The sequence below is a fragment of the Gouania willdenowi genome, chromosome 3, assembly GCF_900634775.1.
Source record: "Gouania willdenowi chromosome 3, fGouWil2.1, whole genome shotgun sequence".
Lineage (NCBI taxonomy): Eukaryota > Metazoa > Chordata > Actinopteri > Blenniiformes > Gobiesocidae > Gouania > Gouania willdenowi.
The window spans coordinates 466,471-482,694 of NC_041046.1; the positions used below are offsets into that span (position 1 = coordinate 466,471).

Sequence of the window (16,224 nt, forward strand, 5' to 3'; positions counted from 1 at the left end):
TTTTATTTGTGTCGGAACGCAGGAAGACTAGCCACTGAGGATCCTAATAAACAATAAACTGTGTATATTTGGGTCTCCATGAAAGTTTTTTGTCATTAGGGTTATTGCATGCATTATCTTTGATATCACATCGTTTATCTAAATAATTGGAATTTGCCTTAAATGTCCCGTAACAGCAGCCTATTATAAGAACTTTTAATGGTCGGCAGTGTCCATTCCTCTCTCTGTGTAATTGAAAATCAAAGTTTTGTAAAAGAGGAGAGAAACAGAGAGTCTAATTGGATTGGAGACTTGCGATTTATTGGCCCTCGAGACAACATTTCTTTTTCTAATGTTTTATGGGTTCAACAAATTGTTCCATCCACTGAACGTCGGCGCAAAGCGACTTAAGAGGATGTACATAAACTATGCTGAGTGATGTGCTGGTGTAACTGCCTCTGAGCTTTTGTTAGCCTATTAAATGTGAACACATTTACATGCATAAAAGCTGCACTCAATCAGTTTCCTGTTTGCTTCAACACACTTTTAAAAAGTCATGTATTCCAATCGTGATTGGAATATGTCGGCCTCGCTTTCACACATGGCTGGCCAGAGGTGGAATTGATCGCTGACCTTGTATATGTAATTACAGTTTCCTGATAATTACAAGGTGAAAACACATTTAATAAAGGCCTGGTGACAATAAATGTGGAGCATCCATGGTTCAAATTACAGCAGTAGTTGCATTTTGTTTTATATACATTTATTTTACTTTGTTGGACGTGAGTCTAAATAAGTCCATTTGTTTTTATGGACAACACTCATAGAGCATTAAAGCAGAACTAAACTTTTTAACCTTAATAAATCCTTCTTGTAGTCCCTGTGAGGGTAATTCAAGTGTTTATGGGGTGATTGGAGGGTATTTCTTCTCTCACTGCTGTCTCTGGCCAGAAAACCACCCTTGCAACTTTGCTGCCTCCGACCCGGTGGCAAGACGTACTGCTTCACGGCAGTCCAATACAAACTAATGCTAAATTATGACCAGGCCAGTGGCTGCACACGGTTGTCTACAAATTAACTTTTTTCAAACTTATATCATGGCGGAGCCAGCCAAAAAAAAGGCAGAAAAGACCTTTATCTAAGGAACGGAGCAACTCCATGGAGTGACAGCTCAGCAGCAACATACACACTGTCGTCACACACTCAACCCAGCACTCCATCAGGCTGCACACAAACAAATATATATCTATCTATCCATCCATCCATTTTCAGAGCTGCTTTGTCAGCACACAAACAAACACATCACACACATTTCCACACCCACTTCCGTATTACTCCCACATCATTCATTCACTTTACTTGTCTCTCTTCCTCATACTGTTCACATGGGACTATATGTGTGAAAGCACGGGGAGTGCCAAGCGCAAGTTACTAAGTTATGCTTTAAATTAGCTTATATTCAGAAGTCGGCCTGAATGGTAAAATGGTAAATGGACTTGATTTTATATAGCGCTTTATCACCACACTGAAGCAGTCTCAAAGCGCTTTACACATCAGCTCATTCACCCAATCACTCTCACATTCACACACCAGTGGGACAGGCACTTCGACACATAGTCAGGTACTGGGATCGAACCCCCAACCTCTCGATCAGAAGACGACCCACTACCACCTGAGCCACGGTCGCCCTGAAAAGTTAAATCATAAAACAAAATTTTGTGTTGCAGTTCTTTATGTGTAATGTCAATATCAATTTGCAATTATTGCATCAAATATACCTAAATTGTGGCACATTTTCTCAAAAATCGGATTTACCTCACTCATTTTATTCTTCTGTCGCTGTACAAGTTTCCACAGTGTGGGGCGAATAGATGTCTGTCTGATAATAAAGGTCTATATTATCTTATCCTATCTTATTTGTTTAAATAAAAATGCACGGTCTGGCCAGAACCTACTGTATCACTTGTATTTTTTGCCAAAAAAAAAGTTATTTTCCAAAATGTAGTTAACAAAATGTAAAGTTAGCTGATGGAATGCTGCCTGGAGGTGGATGGACAAAATGAGGGAGCAGGATGAGACTTTGGTCTCAGCTGCACAGCCTGAGGAGGTTTAGTGGCCAGGCGGCTCCAACAGAGGAGGATCTGTGACCCACCGCCTGTGGCTTTTTGAATATCTTGTTTTTCACACTTCACAAATGCAGCGTAGTCTGGGATTTTAAAAGTGTGACACAGAAAAAGATACATATTGGGGTTATAATATAATATTTCTCAAATGTCATACATATTTTGACTGCACTGATAACTTGGCATTTATCAGCGGCTTAATATGACAACATGGTATTATGTGAAAAGGGGATTCGTTTTTTTTTTTTTTTTTTTTTTTTTTCCTTACAGTAAAGCTTGACTCACTGCAATATCTGTAAAAACCTAGTTCTATTTTCCAGGGTGTACTTTATATACCAATTGGTTGTGTACTGATCGCAGAAAGTGTTTAGCTACATAATTATTCACTCGTTGAATTCAGATTTATTAAAACCAATGAATGCAGGACTTCCATTCCTAGTAGAAAGTGAGCCCTGCTAGCAGTCGAGCATCTTGCCTAAAGCCTGACATCCTGTCCATAGTGAGATCACAGTTATGTTAGGCTTATAATAGTTTTGGAATTGGCCACAGAATGTGTGTGATTGTGTGTTGTTCTCTATTGGTAAGGTGGTTGCCTGCTTCAGAACCCTGTTCAGTGTTCTGATTGGTGGACATCACTCAAATGTCAGAGACAGAAAAAAAAACTCAGCCTCTTGAGGTTACATTATTGCAGTAGTCAAAACCTCGGTTGCGATTCGATATCGATAAACCTTGGAGCCCTGTTCCAGACTAAAACTATATATTTGGTAAGTATGTCCTTTGTAGGAAAGAAAAGCTAGGGAAGAAGGACATTTATACCAAACACAAATAGTTTTTTCTAGAAAAAAATCCCATTTTACACCTTGGAAAAAAAAGAAGAAAAAAAATTATAAGGAACGCAATATTTCTATTATTTGACAGTTTCCAGGTGATATAAGTAAACTTAGACGGAAGGGTTGCTGAATTGAAATTGTGTTATCCCAATGTGAGGACTAACATAGACAACTGTGGATTTGTTTGAGGTTTGCACATATTGTGAAATTTCCACCTCTGTTGACTGGAAAAAAAAAAGAATGAAATCACAAAGAAACAATCGTATGTTGAGTTTTTTTTTTTTTTTCTGTTTTAATGATATACTGGATTATACTGTAGACAAATGTGATGTCTCAGATAATGTTCTGGCTGTCATTGATCATTATGTGCATTAAACCTTGTTCACTGGTAAATACAGACCTCAATAGCTATAGTATATCTTTAGGTTAAAGGTTAATGAATTATTGTTGCATTAGCAGATGAGAGCTCACACTGTATGTAAACAGCTGAGTCAGGGGTTACTTCTTTATTCTTTCCATGTTTCCCTTTCCAGTTAAGATGACCATTCTGAACTACCAGAGTCCCACCACTGGCCTCTTCCCAGTCAACATCTGCTCCAACTGTAAGGAGGCTAAAGTGCGGGACTCTCTGTACTGTGCTGCTGGAGCCTGGGCCTTGGCCATGGCGTACAGGTTAGTGTGTGGCATTCTGTGCCTGGCCTTTAGTTTTATACTGCACAACAAGAATCTTTTTTTTAAATTTAGAATGACCGGCTGCATAATGTAGGCTTTTCTATAAAGCCAGTGATACTGTGCTGGTAATCAGATTTTTTTTTCCTCTCCAAGATGTAAAAAAAACTATATTTCAATATTTCAGGAGGGAAAATGCCATTTAAAACAATTAAACCAACCTTGAATATAAAACATGTTGGCTTATTGTTTTGTTAGGCCACTAAGGTCTTTTTTAACAGTACAAAAAATGTGATATAAACCTCCATTATACTGTCTCCAAAGGCACAATTGTTGGTTTATTTTCAGTGTTAGACCATGATTTGGTAATTGGTAAAGAAAAACTAACAGATGGTAAGAGGAATTTGACAGAGTCAGGGAAATTCAGAGTATGAAGATATAGAAGGAAGATAAAGATGAGACACAAGAAGTAGAATTAAAAAAGATGAGACACCTTTAAAAGCATAATTAAGAAAGGAAATCCATTGGACCTGGGGGTATAGAATCTTTTTCTAGATTTCCCTTAAGACATAAATGACACACAATAGAACTTGAGGCAAAACAGCTTCTGGAATAAGGCACATGTTCAGATATCTTAAACTTTGGAGCTTTTCATCAAATAGATTTTTGGAATGAACCCAACAAAAATATTTGTTTGTTTATTTATTTATTGGGACTTTGTTTATTGGTCTTTTTTGTCATAATATATATGTTGTTGTTGTTGTTGTTTTTAGTTTTTTTTTTCATTATACAAGATGTTACAGGCTTGGTTTGTTTTAGATTTTCCATCGTGTGAGTTGTTAGAGTTATAATACAGGAATATACTGTAGTTTTCCTGAATTGCTTGCATTGCAGCATTAAATCAAAAGTGATGCAACATGAAGGGGCACTAACGACGCCTCACTCAAGGTTTAGTTTAAACTTATCATTTCATGACCAATCGAGTGCAAACTGACCCTGATCTTTAATTACCGTAGCTCTGCAAGCATACTGGGTCCTTGGCTCAGATGGTCTTTACAATTGACTGTTGTCCCTCATTATGTGTTATTTATCAACTGGTGTCCTTTGTGATGCACTGCTTTCCAAATCATTAGTCTCCACTGAATTGAGCACTTCCAAAAACTGAGCCTGGTATAGGAAAGAGTGGACTGTGTTTGGTGGTGGAAGATAGATAGATCAATGCGGTGTTGGAATAACATTAAAAAGAGAGAGGATATGAGGAGAGGAAGGAGAACCAACAAAAAGATAAGGGATTGAGGGAGAAGTTAAATGGGAGATGGGGCACATAGGGAGAGCCAGGATATTGGATGGAAGAGGAGGACAGTGGGAAGGAGAGCGGTAAAAATAGAGTGCGTTCACTGCAGTGGTGTGACCAGAGGCAGATCCCACTCATCAGTCATGGCCGACTCCCATTAGAATTGTCACTTGGATTTAATTAAGATGATTCTTATCTGACAGGCTTGGCTGGCGCCATTACTTACTTCACACTGCTGTGTTTGTGTGTGTGTGTAGCTTTTATCTGTAGACTTTCCCAATCTCATTTGATTCTTTAATTGTATTACATTTGTTAGATTTTCTTCTTGATCATAAATTGTCTCCCAAAGTGAAGTGAATTTCATACATTGCAGGCAGCACAAGGTACATGAAGCCTGTTAATAACATCCTATGAGAAATGTTTTTCATGAAAAATGATCTACTATTCGCAGTGTTCAGTCATTTGTGCTGGAGAAGGTCACGTCTGTGAAGGCGTCATTAACACACCGTGTACCAGCAAAGTTTGATTAAGTTGAAGTTGTCAGTAGCTAGTATCATTATTAGCCTGACCTTTGTCACAGCGAGGTAAGACGTGCACACTCACGCTGTGAACACGGCAGTGACTGATTTTAAAAGAAAAAAAACTCTGACAGCATATGGTCCAAGACCTTGAGTTCTAATAGGGGATTTGAATTGATTTGCGCAATCAAATATGGAAAGTATACAGTTTACCTCTTACCATTTCCTGATAATGGTAGCATCTTACAAGATGGCACAAGTTGCCTTAAAATGCCAAGCAGTACTGCCTACATGTGTTGTGTTTTATACAGGAAATAGCATTAGGTTGTACTGTGTGATTTTGTGGTCACTGTGGCTGCTCAGTGGGGTACAGAAAAGCTTTCAGCCTACTCCTTGTGCCTGTTGATTTGTGAGTTTTTGCCTCTGAATATATCGCCAAAGAAAATCCCCTGCTCTTTTTTCTTGCTTTTATTGTAATATTACTGATCAATTGTAATATTAGAGAGTGTGGCCAACTTACATTTAGTCATCCTGGTAATGCATCACGTTTGGTTTTTTTCCTGCTCTGTAGGCGCATTGATGACGACATGGGCCGAACTCACGAACTGGAACATTCTGCCATCAAGTGCATGAGAGGGATCCTCTACTGCTACATGCGTCAGGCGGAACAGGTTGGTTTTTCTACTTCTCTGATTACAAGTTCATGTAGAGCAGTGGTTTCCAACCTTTTCTGGATCGTGACCCAGTTTTGATATCAAGAAGTTCTAGCGATCCTTAAGGCGTAGAATTTGTTTTTGATCATGTTTGTCATACTGTGTTACAAATACAGAGTAAATAGGATTAGTTGACATGTCGACTGGTTGGGGTTAGTGGACAGAAGGACCAACAGAACAGGATAAAGAGATAGAACATCAGAGTGTCTCAGACTAGTTGAACCGTGAACCACAGATCAGGAACTGCCATCATCAGCTTCACGACACCTGAAACAGAGAGAGAAGGGCGAGGAGAAGGCACTGACTGCAGAAAAACATGATACAGGGTTATCAAGTCAGCCTGCCTTGGCCTTGGGCCTCACTCTCAGTGGCCTAGTCAATACTTATTATAAAGGTGATGAATCTCTTCCCGTTTATTAGTAAGCTAACAGTGACTCTAAGGTCTATAAATGAGACCGTTCACAGACGAGCCCATGTCCACTCTAGCGGTTAGGTTATGTAATGATTCAGTTCTGTTTATGCGGACTGTAAATCATAACTCGCTACATCAGAGTTTGAATCTCTTCCCATTTATTGAACCAGTAAATGCAACCGTTTACAGACGAGCCCATGTCCGCTCTAGCGGTTAGGTTATGTTATGATTCAGTTGTAATTTCTAATAATTATTAGAAATTTCAGGCGACCTCATTTGAACTCCAAAAACACTTAGAGGCTCACCCGCACCCCTTGTATTACAGATCAAAGGTGTGTTCACATGCTGCCGCTCACTTTAGAGCATGTGCACAGGATGCATTTGATTCCATTTTCATTTCACAACTGATGACAACGGAAGGCAGTTTTTTTAGGGCTTAATAACGTGTGATTAGTACTAATTACTTTTGTTTTAAATAGGAGATCCTACATCTATGTGGAAGCCAATGAATCAGTAGCAGAGGCTAAGAGTGACTAAATTAATAAGTAATGATTGTGATTGTCTGAAAGACTACATAAATACTTTCAGCACTGACCAAATTCTAATTTTGATCATATGGATTGTCTGTTAATGTAGTAGCCAAGCATGTCACCGTGCTTGTGTCTAAGGAAGACTTCTTTTTTTATTTTGCAGCAACCTTGACAACCTAATTTAGGAGAGAGCTCTTCTGTGTCCTAATTAGGAAGCTGCATTTACGCAGTTAATTGCACAGAGCAGCTTTCATTACGGCGTTGTCTCCAACACTTACTAAGTACAAGGCATTTTTATTAAAGCTGTGAAATGGGTCCAACACTGGGCCAGCATCACAAAAAGGCAGCATTTCATATTTGTCTTACAGTGTTTAATCAAATCTATCCGGGGTGCCCATATTGTAAATATTTAAACTGCTTTTGTTGCATAAAGTATACAACTTTAAGAGGCTACCCTTTTTTTCTCAATATGGTTTTCTAAAAATAAATAAAGTGGGTGCTTTAATGCATAAAGGTAGAATAAGTGATGAAAGTACATTGCAAAAGGAACAACATTTTTCCTCTGCTAGGTTTGCTGCAGTACTGCCACAGCTAGAAGGCAGTGGGTTTGAGGATCTCTGTTAGGAAATTGTATCAGCTGTAAGTAATGGTTGAACGAAGTGCACAATTACAGGGAAATGAAGGAGGCAGGCAGTAGATTCTAACTCAAGGTTAATTTAATATGTGAAACCGAAACAAACACAGTCCAAATCAAAGAATACCCCAAACCAAAAGTCCTCACAGATCTGATAACTGATAACAGACTGACTGACTGACCAAAACACAGTGGAACGATGATGGGAACAGGAAGGAGTAACAATCCAGACAGTGCACCAACACTCATTCTGTGTTCAACAATTAGGGGATAAATCACACCTGAGTGAAAACAGGAGGGAACCTAATCACAACTTTTAGCCCCTATTTACTGACAAACACAAATCCCACTGTGAGAGCCAGGGATCCTATAAAAGTTATTAATTACAATGAACTAAATAACTGATAAAGAGCCCCCAGGACTTAAATGACCCCACTCTGCCATCCAACCAAAAGACCATGTATGTAGAAAATAAACATGTCATGTTACATTACATGTTCTCCCCATGCTTGTGTTGGTTTTTGTTGGATGCTTTTCTGGATATTCCTCACACAGTGTAAAATAACACAAAACTATGTGTTAGCATAATTGAGGTTGTGATTTTAAATCAAACATTGCTATGAACTGCTGTCCTATCTAGGGGAAAATGAGCTGGTTTGAAAATTGAATGACTGGATTCATGATTACGTTTAAATTAAACATTGGCAAATGTTTTGACAGTCAGCAGATCTAAAGAAAAACTACATTCCAAGTCAAAGGCAGGGCTTGCATTGTGTGATCGTGTGCCTACGTGGGTGACAGAAGCATTGTAGGCTCTTTGACACCGCTTGAGTAGCTACGTATGGTGTTGCTTAAATAACCTCCATGTTCTGAAAATGATTTCTATCTTATGTAACATAAGGACTAATATAGATACAGTATATTATTCTCATTTGGACTCAATCCATATAGCCTGCAATTCTATGATTTATTGAAACTGAAGATCCTGCAGATATGTTGAGTAAATACAATGATAGGAAATGTAACCTCAAATTGTTTCACCATTTGAGTGTGTGGGCTGAAAGCAGAGACACTTGACACTGTCACATCAGGGAGCGCTCCAGCAGAATGTGGATTTTGTGTAAACCTGAACAGCAGTAACTATTGTTGGCAGCAGATTGACTCTTCACAAACCTGCACACAGTGAGATGGCAGGAGGAGGAGTAGATAGAGTGAAAGTGGGACAAAGGGCCTCCACTATGACCTGATTATGTAGCCGAAGAGGGAGGGAATAAAGGTAAGCAAACACAGCAGCAGCTGAAACAAAAGATAAAAGGTATGAAAAAAAAAAGGCTTCTGAGTAGAGAGATGGAGATGACAAATCAGGGAATAGAACTGAAAACAATAGAGATGAAGAGGTAGACTCATGGGTGGGAGTAGAAAGAAAAATGGAGACGGCAACGAGGACTCGATGATGGAGAGAGGCAGAGAGCGGAGAAACAAATGAGGCAAAAATGGGACAAAGGGCCAATTATTTATAACTACACTAAGGGCTGGTGGCCCAGCTGTGATTCTGTGTGTGAGTCAATGTAACACACACACACACACACACACACACACACACACACACACACGCAAGCTACTTGAGTGCAGCATTGCGGTGGGCTTGTTGTATACCTTGTCACGGGTTGGCTGCCCTCAATCCCATCCTCATCTGCTCATTCATAGTGATAAGTTAATAATTAGTTAATATAAGTTATAGTTTCAGAGTTTAGAGTTACTGCTGTTTCGTCTATCAGATCTTATTTGATTTATTATTACAGTATATATTAATTATCAGGAACACAGGTTTACTGTTAGGGGAATATTATCTGATCCCCAAAAGATGATGTACTAAAAACAATATCCATCACTAAGGGGACATACAGTAGCTTCTGTTTCAGCATTCATGTTTGTGAACTGTTATTTTACTGCTGCTGGCAAAATGTACCCAGAGAATTCCAGGGAGAACCGGCAAACTTACCCAGACCTGCTTTGGTACACGTCTTACTACTGTCTACTTCAAGAACTTTGATGTTAAACTAAAAAAAACATAGAGCTAAGAATAATTGAAAGTATGAAGTTACTGAGGTAAATATGCTGATATTGTATTCAGTATTGAGTACAACTTGGCCAAAGGTATAAGCAGGTGTTTGTTCAACCGTATGAAATGTACAGATAAACATTTCAACTTCACAGTTAATAAATTCAGCTATACAATCAGAACAGACAGTGTATTCTCTGCAACTCTTTCAGTTTTACCTATTTTAGAGCTTCATTGTTCTCTCTGTGCATGCGTGCGTGCGTGTGTGTGTGTGAGATAGGTGGAGCAGTTTAAACAGGATCCTAGCCCCGCCAAGTGTCTTCACTCTGTGTTTAACGTGGACACGGGAGACGAGATCCACACGTACAGCGAATACCACCACCTGCAGGTCAGAGTACGCACAAACTGCAATCACACATAAAAAAAAGCTAAACAAAAAACATGTAAATTGTGATTTACACGCTTGCACACAGACATACTGAGGAAGCACTAAAAGGATGTTCTATTGTATTTTTTTGTATGCTTAAAACAAAGTAACCCATTATTTTAATCTCCTTTTAATTTGTTGTGTAACATCTTTGTGTGTCTAAGGAACTCTTTTTGTCTGTGATCGATAAAGGCTGTTAGGAAATCAACCTTTTTAATGTTTCTGTGTGTTTATTTATCTGTGCACTACTGCTTTTCCAAGTCAGGCATTCCTTTTTTGTGTGTCAGCAGCGGCACAAATTAAAAAAAAAAAGAAAGCATGAAATCTTCAGCACAGCCTGGCATAGATCCTATGTTGAAATCCATTCTTCTGAGGAGGGATATTGGGCAGCGTTTGAGCCTCCTTCCAGTGGATAAATGTTTTGATTCTTAAGCCTGTATCCACAGCTAAGTGTCAGGAGATGAGGAGGATGCTGGGATTGCACACATCATCCTCACTTTGAGCTCTCTGTGCAGGCACTATTGCTACAAAACAAGCCTGTGTCATGATGGTGAACTCTGAGCCTAGCTCTGTTAGTGGTTAAATAGTCCAACACTTGGTAAATTCTTCTTCACAATGATAGAATGATCTGACATCAAAGAATTGAAAAGCAAAGTTTATATGAAAGCGTGGCTGTCATATCTTTACTGTAACCCACTGTTCCAAACTGAAAATAAAAACAGAAAATGTGTACATTTAACACAAAAGTTCACAGTTTTACCTGCAATTGTGTCTTTTCCAGCATGCCCACCTATAAGGATAACTGCAGCTTGCTCCCAAAGATCTAATGTGTACAATTAAATCTGTCTAACACATATTTTCCAAGTATGTGCAGAGAATCAAAGTAATTGGTATTGACAAATTTGAGACCTGTACACAATGTACAAATGACTGCAATTTCTGTCATCCACTGTGTGCTGCAGATCGATGCTGTGTCTCTATTCCTGCTGTACCTGGTGGAGATGATCTGCTCTGGTCTGCAGATTATTTACAACACTGATGAGGTGAGTAAGGGTTACGTTTTAAGACCATGTTAATGCTGGTCCTCATCTTCATGCTTATAGATATCTTTGTAAATTTTTTTTTTTTTTTGGGGGGGGGGGGGGGGGGGGGGGGTTGTACCTGCCTTTCTTTCAGTGAACCAAGGCTATATACATATAGAAATAAAACTGGGGCCATGGTGTCATTTATTATAAGTGATTAACTTCATGATACATGTTTCACGGGCTGTTTTTCTTTTCTTAAAGTAAAAGTTTATTGAATACAGTATCTGAGGTTTTAACAATCATCAGGTTTGTCATGTAAAGCTGTTCAGTTTTATTCAAACATTATATATTTGCTTTTATACTGCTATAGATTAGTTTCAGTGCCTTTGGTATATCTAAGAAGACACATAGTGATTAAATATGTCTTCATGTCAGCTATTTAGTTAGTATTAGCTTTGGTTCACTTCAGGTTTTCAACTCTTTTATGACATGTTAAAGCTGCTGCAGACAATATCTATATTTATACTTTTTCTTGAAGAATGATGTAAAAACACTTCACATCCAACAATGCAATCTGCCAATTATTTCCTACAATGTCAATAAGAACATTGGCTTGGTTTCAGGTCAATTAGAATTGTAATCACTTAATTAATAGTTAATTAGAATTATGACTTATGACGTAATTATAATTGTACTTTAAAAAATCTGTTGCTGTCCAAAAAATACATAATTAAATTGTAATCGAGTTTAGATAATTAACTTTGTAGTTGGAATTGCCATTAAAATTCTATAAAAACTGTCGATTATAATTGAACCCACAACTGAGGAACCATGTTACAGTTCCATGCATTTCTACACATATATTAACACTCAGATGCCCACAGCAAAGATATTAAAACCTATATTTTCATTGATTAGGAAGCCTAACAAGGAAACCAATAGATAGAAAATAATTAATTACATGATTTTTGTTTTTAGTGTATTTTACAGCTGACTTAGGACCCGTTATCATAAGAGATGCTAACAGGAAGCTAACACAGAGGAAGGTCACTTTTATTAGGTTATTTATTTCAGGCTCAATAATTGTGATGAATTGTAATTGAACTTTAGTAATTGAGAAAGTAATTGTAATTGATTTTATGAGGATAAAAAATAACTGGACTTTAATTGTAATTGGAAAAATGCTGATAACTGTAATTGCATTGTAATTGTAATTAAACATGGGTAATTGAAAACATAATTACAACTGAAAAATGTAATTGAACCCAACTCTGCTTGGATTTACTGTATATAGCCCTTTTCAGAAACCATTATTCATTCACGTCATTCATACGGGTGGTGGTAAGCTATGTTGTAGCCACAGTTGACATTTTACACCTACGGCTGCTCTGACCACCACCAACAATGGCATTGACTGCAAACCTTTGATTTTTGGACAAACCACTCTACCACTGAGCCACTGTCGCCCCAAAGAGTGTGTTTACTGTGGCATTCTCAACCATCTTTTTCTGAGCAAATGGTGTATAATTTTTTGATGTTTATGGCCTACACTGTGGGGCAGATTTACTAAAGGTCTGCATGCGTTAAAACGTGCACAAACATCACTATGCACGCTGATTAACGGTGCAAATTCCAGCCAATCAGGAATGCGTCTGTCAAGCATGCAATATTACCTGTACGATACGTTTAGCGCATTTGTATCTGATGAAGATGCTTTGTGGGCAGATCTGCAGTGAGCCCTAAAATATTAGGCGGAGGAATTGAAAAACATTAATGCAGTGTGCACAATCATATTATTGATTCTGGAACTGTTTGCGGCGCCTGTTTTTGTGCATACATTTAGGATGTCCCACAAACAGGTGATAAATATCACAGTTTTACTCAGAGTGAAGGAGAAGACAGGGAAAACGAAGGGAAATAAAAAGAATAGATTTTTAATGCTTCACTGAAATTTTTGTCTCACAAACAATTGATCGGGAGTATTAAAATAAAACTGTAGTCTGTATAACTGTAGTCTCCTCCACCTCCTGATCCCAGGTGCAGAGCAGACAGACATATCCAGACTGTAAATGAATTGCGTCTGTTTGATAAGCTTCTCTTAGGTCCGTTTTGCCAAAACATGTCTAATCGTGTAACCGTTGTGCCTAACGTCACAATGGAGATTTCTGCTGGAACATCCGCCATTACACTTTTAATATCAATGGTACGTGAACGAGCATTGACTTCAGTCAAGCAGCCAAGAGTAAAACCCAAAACAGGTCGTGGAGCACTCTGTTAGTAAAAATCTAGCTTCATGCTCCTGGATTTCTAAAGCTCTCTCTAGGGAAAGAGAAGGAGAAGATGTCCAGTGTCCACTGAGAGCACTTTGAATTACAATATTCTCAAACTTGATAATGAATATTTGACCAAATGATGCCAAAAAAAAAAAAAAAAAAAAAACATACTGCAGCTTCAAATGCTGTAAACTACTGTATTTGTTCCTGCAGCAACTCAAGATCAGTGACATCAATGGAACAGTTTCTGGCCTTTGCCAAAGTGCCTGTTTTTGAACATTTTGAAGTCCTTTTATGTAACAGCACTTTGATTTATATTTATTTTGTAGCCTACAAAATTTAATAAATTCCATGTATTCACTAAAAGTAATTAGTGTGTGTGTGTGTGTGTGGTTATTTGCTAATAGCCAATAAGGAAATGCCCCTGCTCTTCAAATTAAATTTAGCTCTTTTTCCCACTCAGCTTCTCCAACAATCTCTATTTTGAACACTTAACACTTACAAAATGCACATTTAGATTGAGCGGCCTCAACTACATCTGCACACACACCCATTTTGCACTGCAATTGTAGTAAATAAGGTGCAGCAGGTAAGCAAATGTCACCTCCAAAGTATTCAAGTACACAAGCCATTGTTGCACCCTTTGATATCTTAGTAAATCTGCCCTACACGTCTTTATCTGATGAAAAAAAAAATCATCTCCAGCAGCTTATTCGCTTTGCTTTTTTGATAATTGACTTTCTGTTTCTTTCTAAAAATGGCAGTGAATAGCACACAATAGAGGCCAGGCTAGTAGACTTTAATAGAGCACACAGCAGATGTAGTTTCACCCTCTTTACATTCCAGTCTTTGCACGTATAAACTGTGTAAATCCAATAAGACAAATGTATTCTAAATGATGTGATTCTGCATTGTCTTGGCCCATCTATCTGCTGTAATGCAATAGCAGACAGTGAGCTACACAGTGTGTATGGATGTCCTGGAGCTGGCACGGAGGCAGGATCAGGGGACAGTATCTCAATTTTATAGTTCTGCTCACATTTGTGTTTTTGCTGATTCACTCAATTGACTCTCAACAGGGAAACATTTAGATGATTTCATTGTGAAAGTTAAAAGGGCTCTAGGGAACTGAACTGGTAACGTCTTATTTGGCAGCCTACCAGAATCCTATTACTTCAAAGCTCCCACACAATGTTTGCCCTGTGAATGTATTGAGCTCTTTTTTTCTAAAAAAAAAAAAACCACAAAAACAAAACCAATGCCTTAGAACATTTTTTTTTCTTTTTTTCGTACGTTAATGCTCAGTAGTTCATTGCATGGCCCCTTAGGAGCAATTAAAACCTCATTAATTCTGTTAGTTTTTGCAGTCTGATCATGCACAACTTCACTTACATCCACAGAACATTGGCATTAGTGCCCATGGTGAAGAAATGTATTTGTTTATCAAATTAAGCCCTTTTTTAAGGAACATTTTAAAATAATATGCCGCTAACTAATTATTATGTCTCCCAAACTCAGCAGACATCATTTGTATGGTTAAGTAGTGCCTATTAATTATTCTAACTCCACCCACCTGCATCCACCACTGTTTGGCCAACATGTACTTAGCATAAAGATGTGTTGTGTTAACAGGAAATTAAGTTTCAGCTAATCATAGGGTTATTACCTTTATTAGTTTCTTGTTGGTTGTCAGTGCATCTGTGGTCCATTAGTCTTCATCAAAGGAGCATTGTTTGCATTTTCTTAAAGTGATGCTCATCTTCTGAGAAGCTGCACTCATCAGCTTCTTCAATTTACCACTTTATGAAACACATTTATTAAGTATTTTAAAGATTTGTAGATGGATGTTTTCTGTTTGTATTTGGAGAATCCAAGATGGGCATTAATTCATTAATTCATTAATTCATTAATCTAAAAAGAAGGCCTTAATTGTCATTAAAATGTGATAAATCAATGTTTCAAAAGTCTTACATTTTAACACAGAAGTGTGATTTTATGATTGTAGTTACTTTCACATTTCAAAATAAATGGTAAATTTCATTTTTTTTTTAATGTATAAACAACATTGGAAAATGTTAACAAAAATTGCCTGTTCAACAAACATTTTTCTTAATAGTTTTTATTTTTTACATTTTTATTGATTATAAATTTTGCAGTGATTTTGATTATTTAAGTCTGTTTCTTTGTGTATTTCACTGTCATTTTGTGTATTTTTGTGTGTTTAATTTGGTGGCCGCCAGTTGCATGTCTGCACTAGACACTAGCAAAAAATAACACTAACCCTATGTAATTGATTTTTTTTTAATTTGGCACTTTACTGTAGCCATTAAAGGAAAAAAGAAAGAACATAAAAAACATCCATTCGGATGTATAAATAATATACAGCAACAAAGAAAGTAACAATAACAATAGCATGTGCATGGGAGAGGTAGAAGCCAATAGGCTTGCAAATAAAAAGCCAATATAATAGGATAAAGGTATAATATAATATAATAGTGCCTGATCAAATATTCTTTTCCTATTATATCCTTAATAGGATTTTTGTTTTACTTGGTTGTGTACGGGTATATTTAAAGTTCAATAAATGTTAAGAGTTCTATTGGTGTATTTAATTTAATTTCTAATATATACATATATATCATATGTGTGTTTTGAATTGTCTTTCATCATCAATGTGCTTTAAAAAAAAGTATATTGGCTTCCAAAATCGGCTTTAGATATTGGGCATCGGCTTT

General features: G+C 37.5%; 1 protein-coding gene across 3 annotated transcripts in view; it reads left to right on the plus strand.

Moving 5' to 3' along the window:
• The window catches only part of phkb (phosphorylase kinase, beta), a 158,243-nt gene that overhangs the window by 31,013 nt on the left and 111,006 nt on the right, over positions 1-16,224 (plus strand). For all 3 annotated transcript variants that reach the window (XM_028441651.1, XM_028441654.1, XM_028441656.1), the window contains 4 exons: positions 3,466-3,604; positions 5,985-6,084; positions 10,045-10,152; positions 11,154-11,234. In XM_028441651.1, the coding sequence (XP_028297452.1) occupies positions 3,466-3,604; positions 5,985-6,084; positions 10,045-10,152; positions 11,154-11,234 (428 nt within the window). The remainder of the gene's footprint in view (positions 1-3,465; positions 3,605-5,984; positions 6,085-10,044; positions 10,153-11,153; positions 11,235-16,224) is intronic.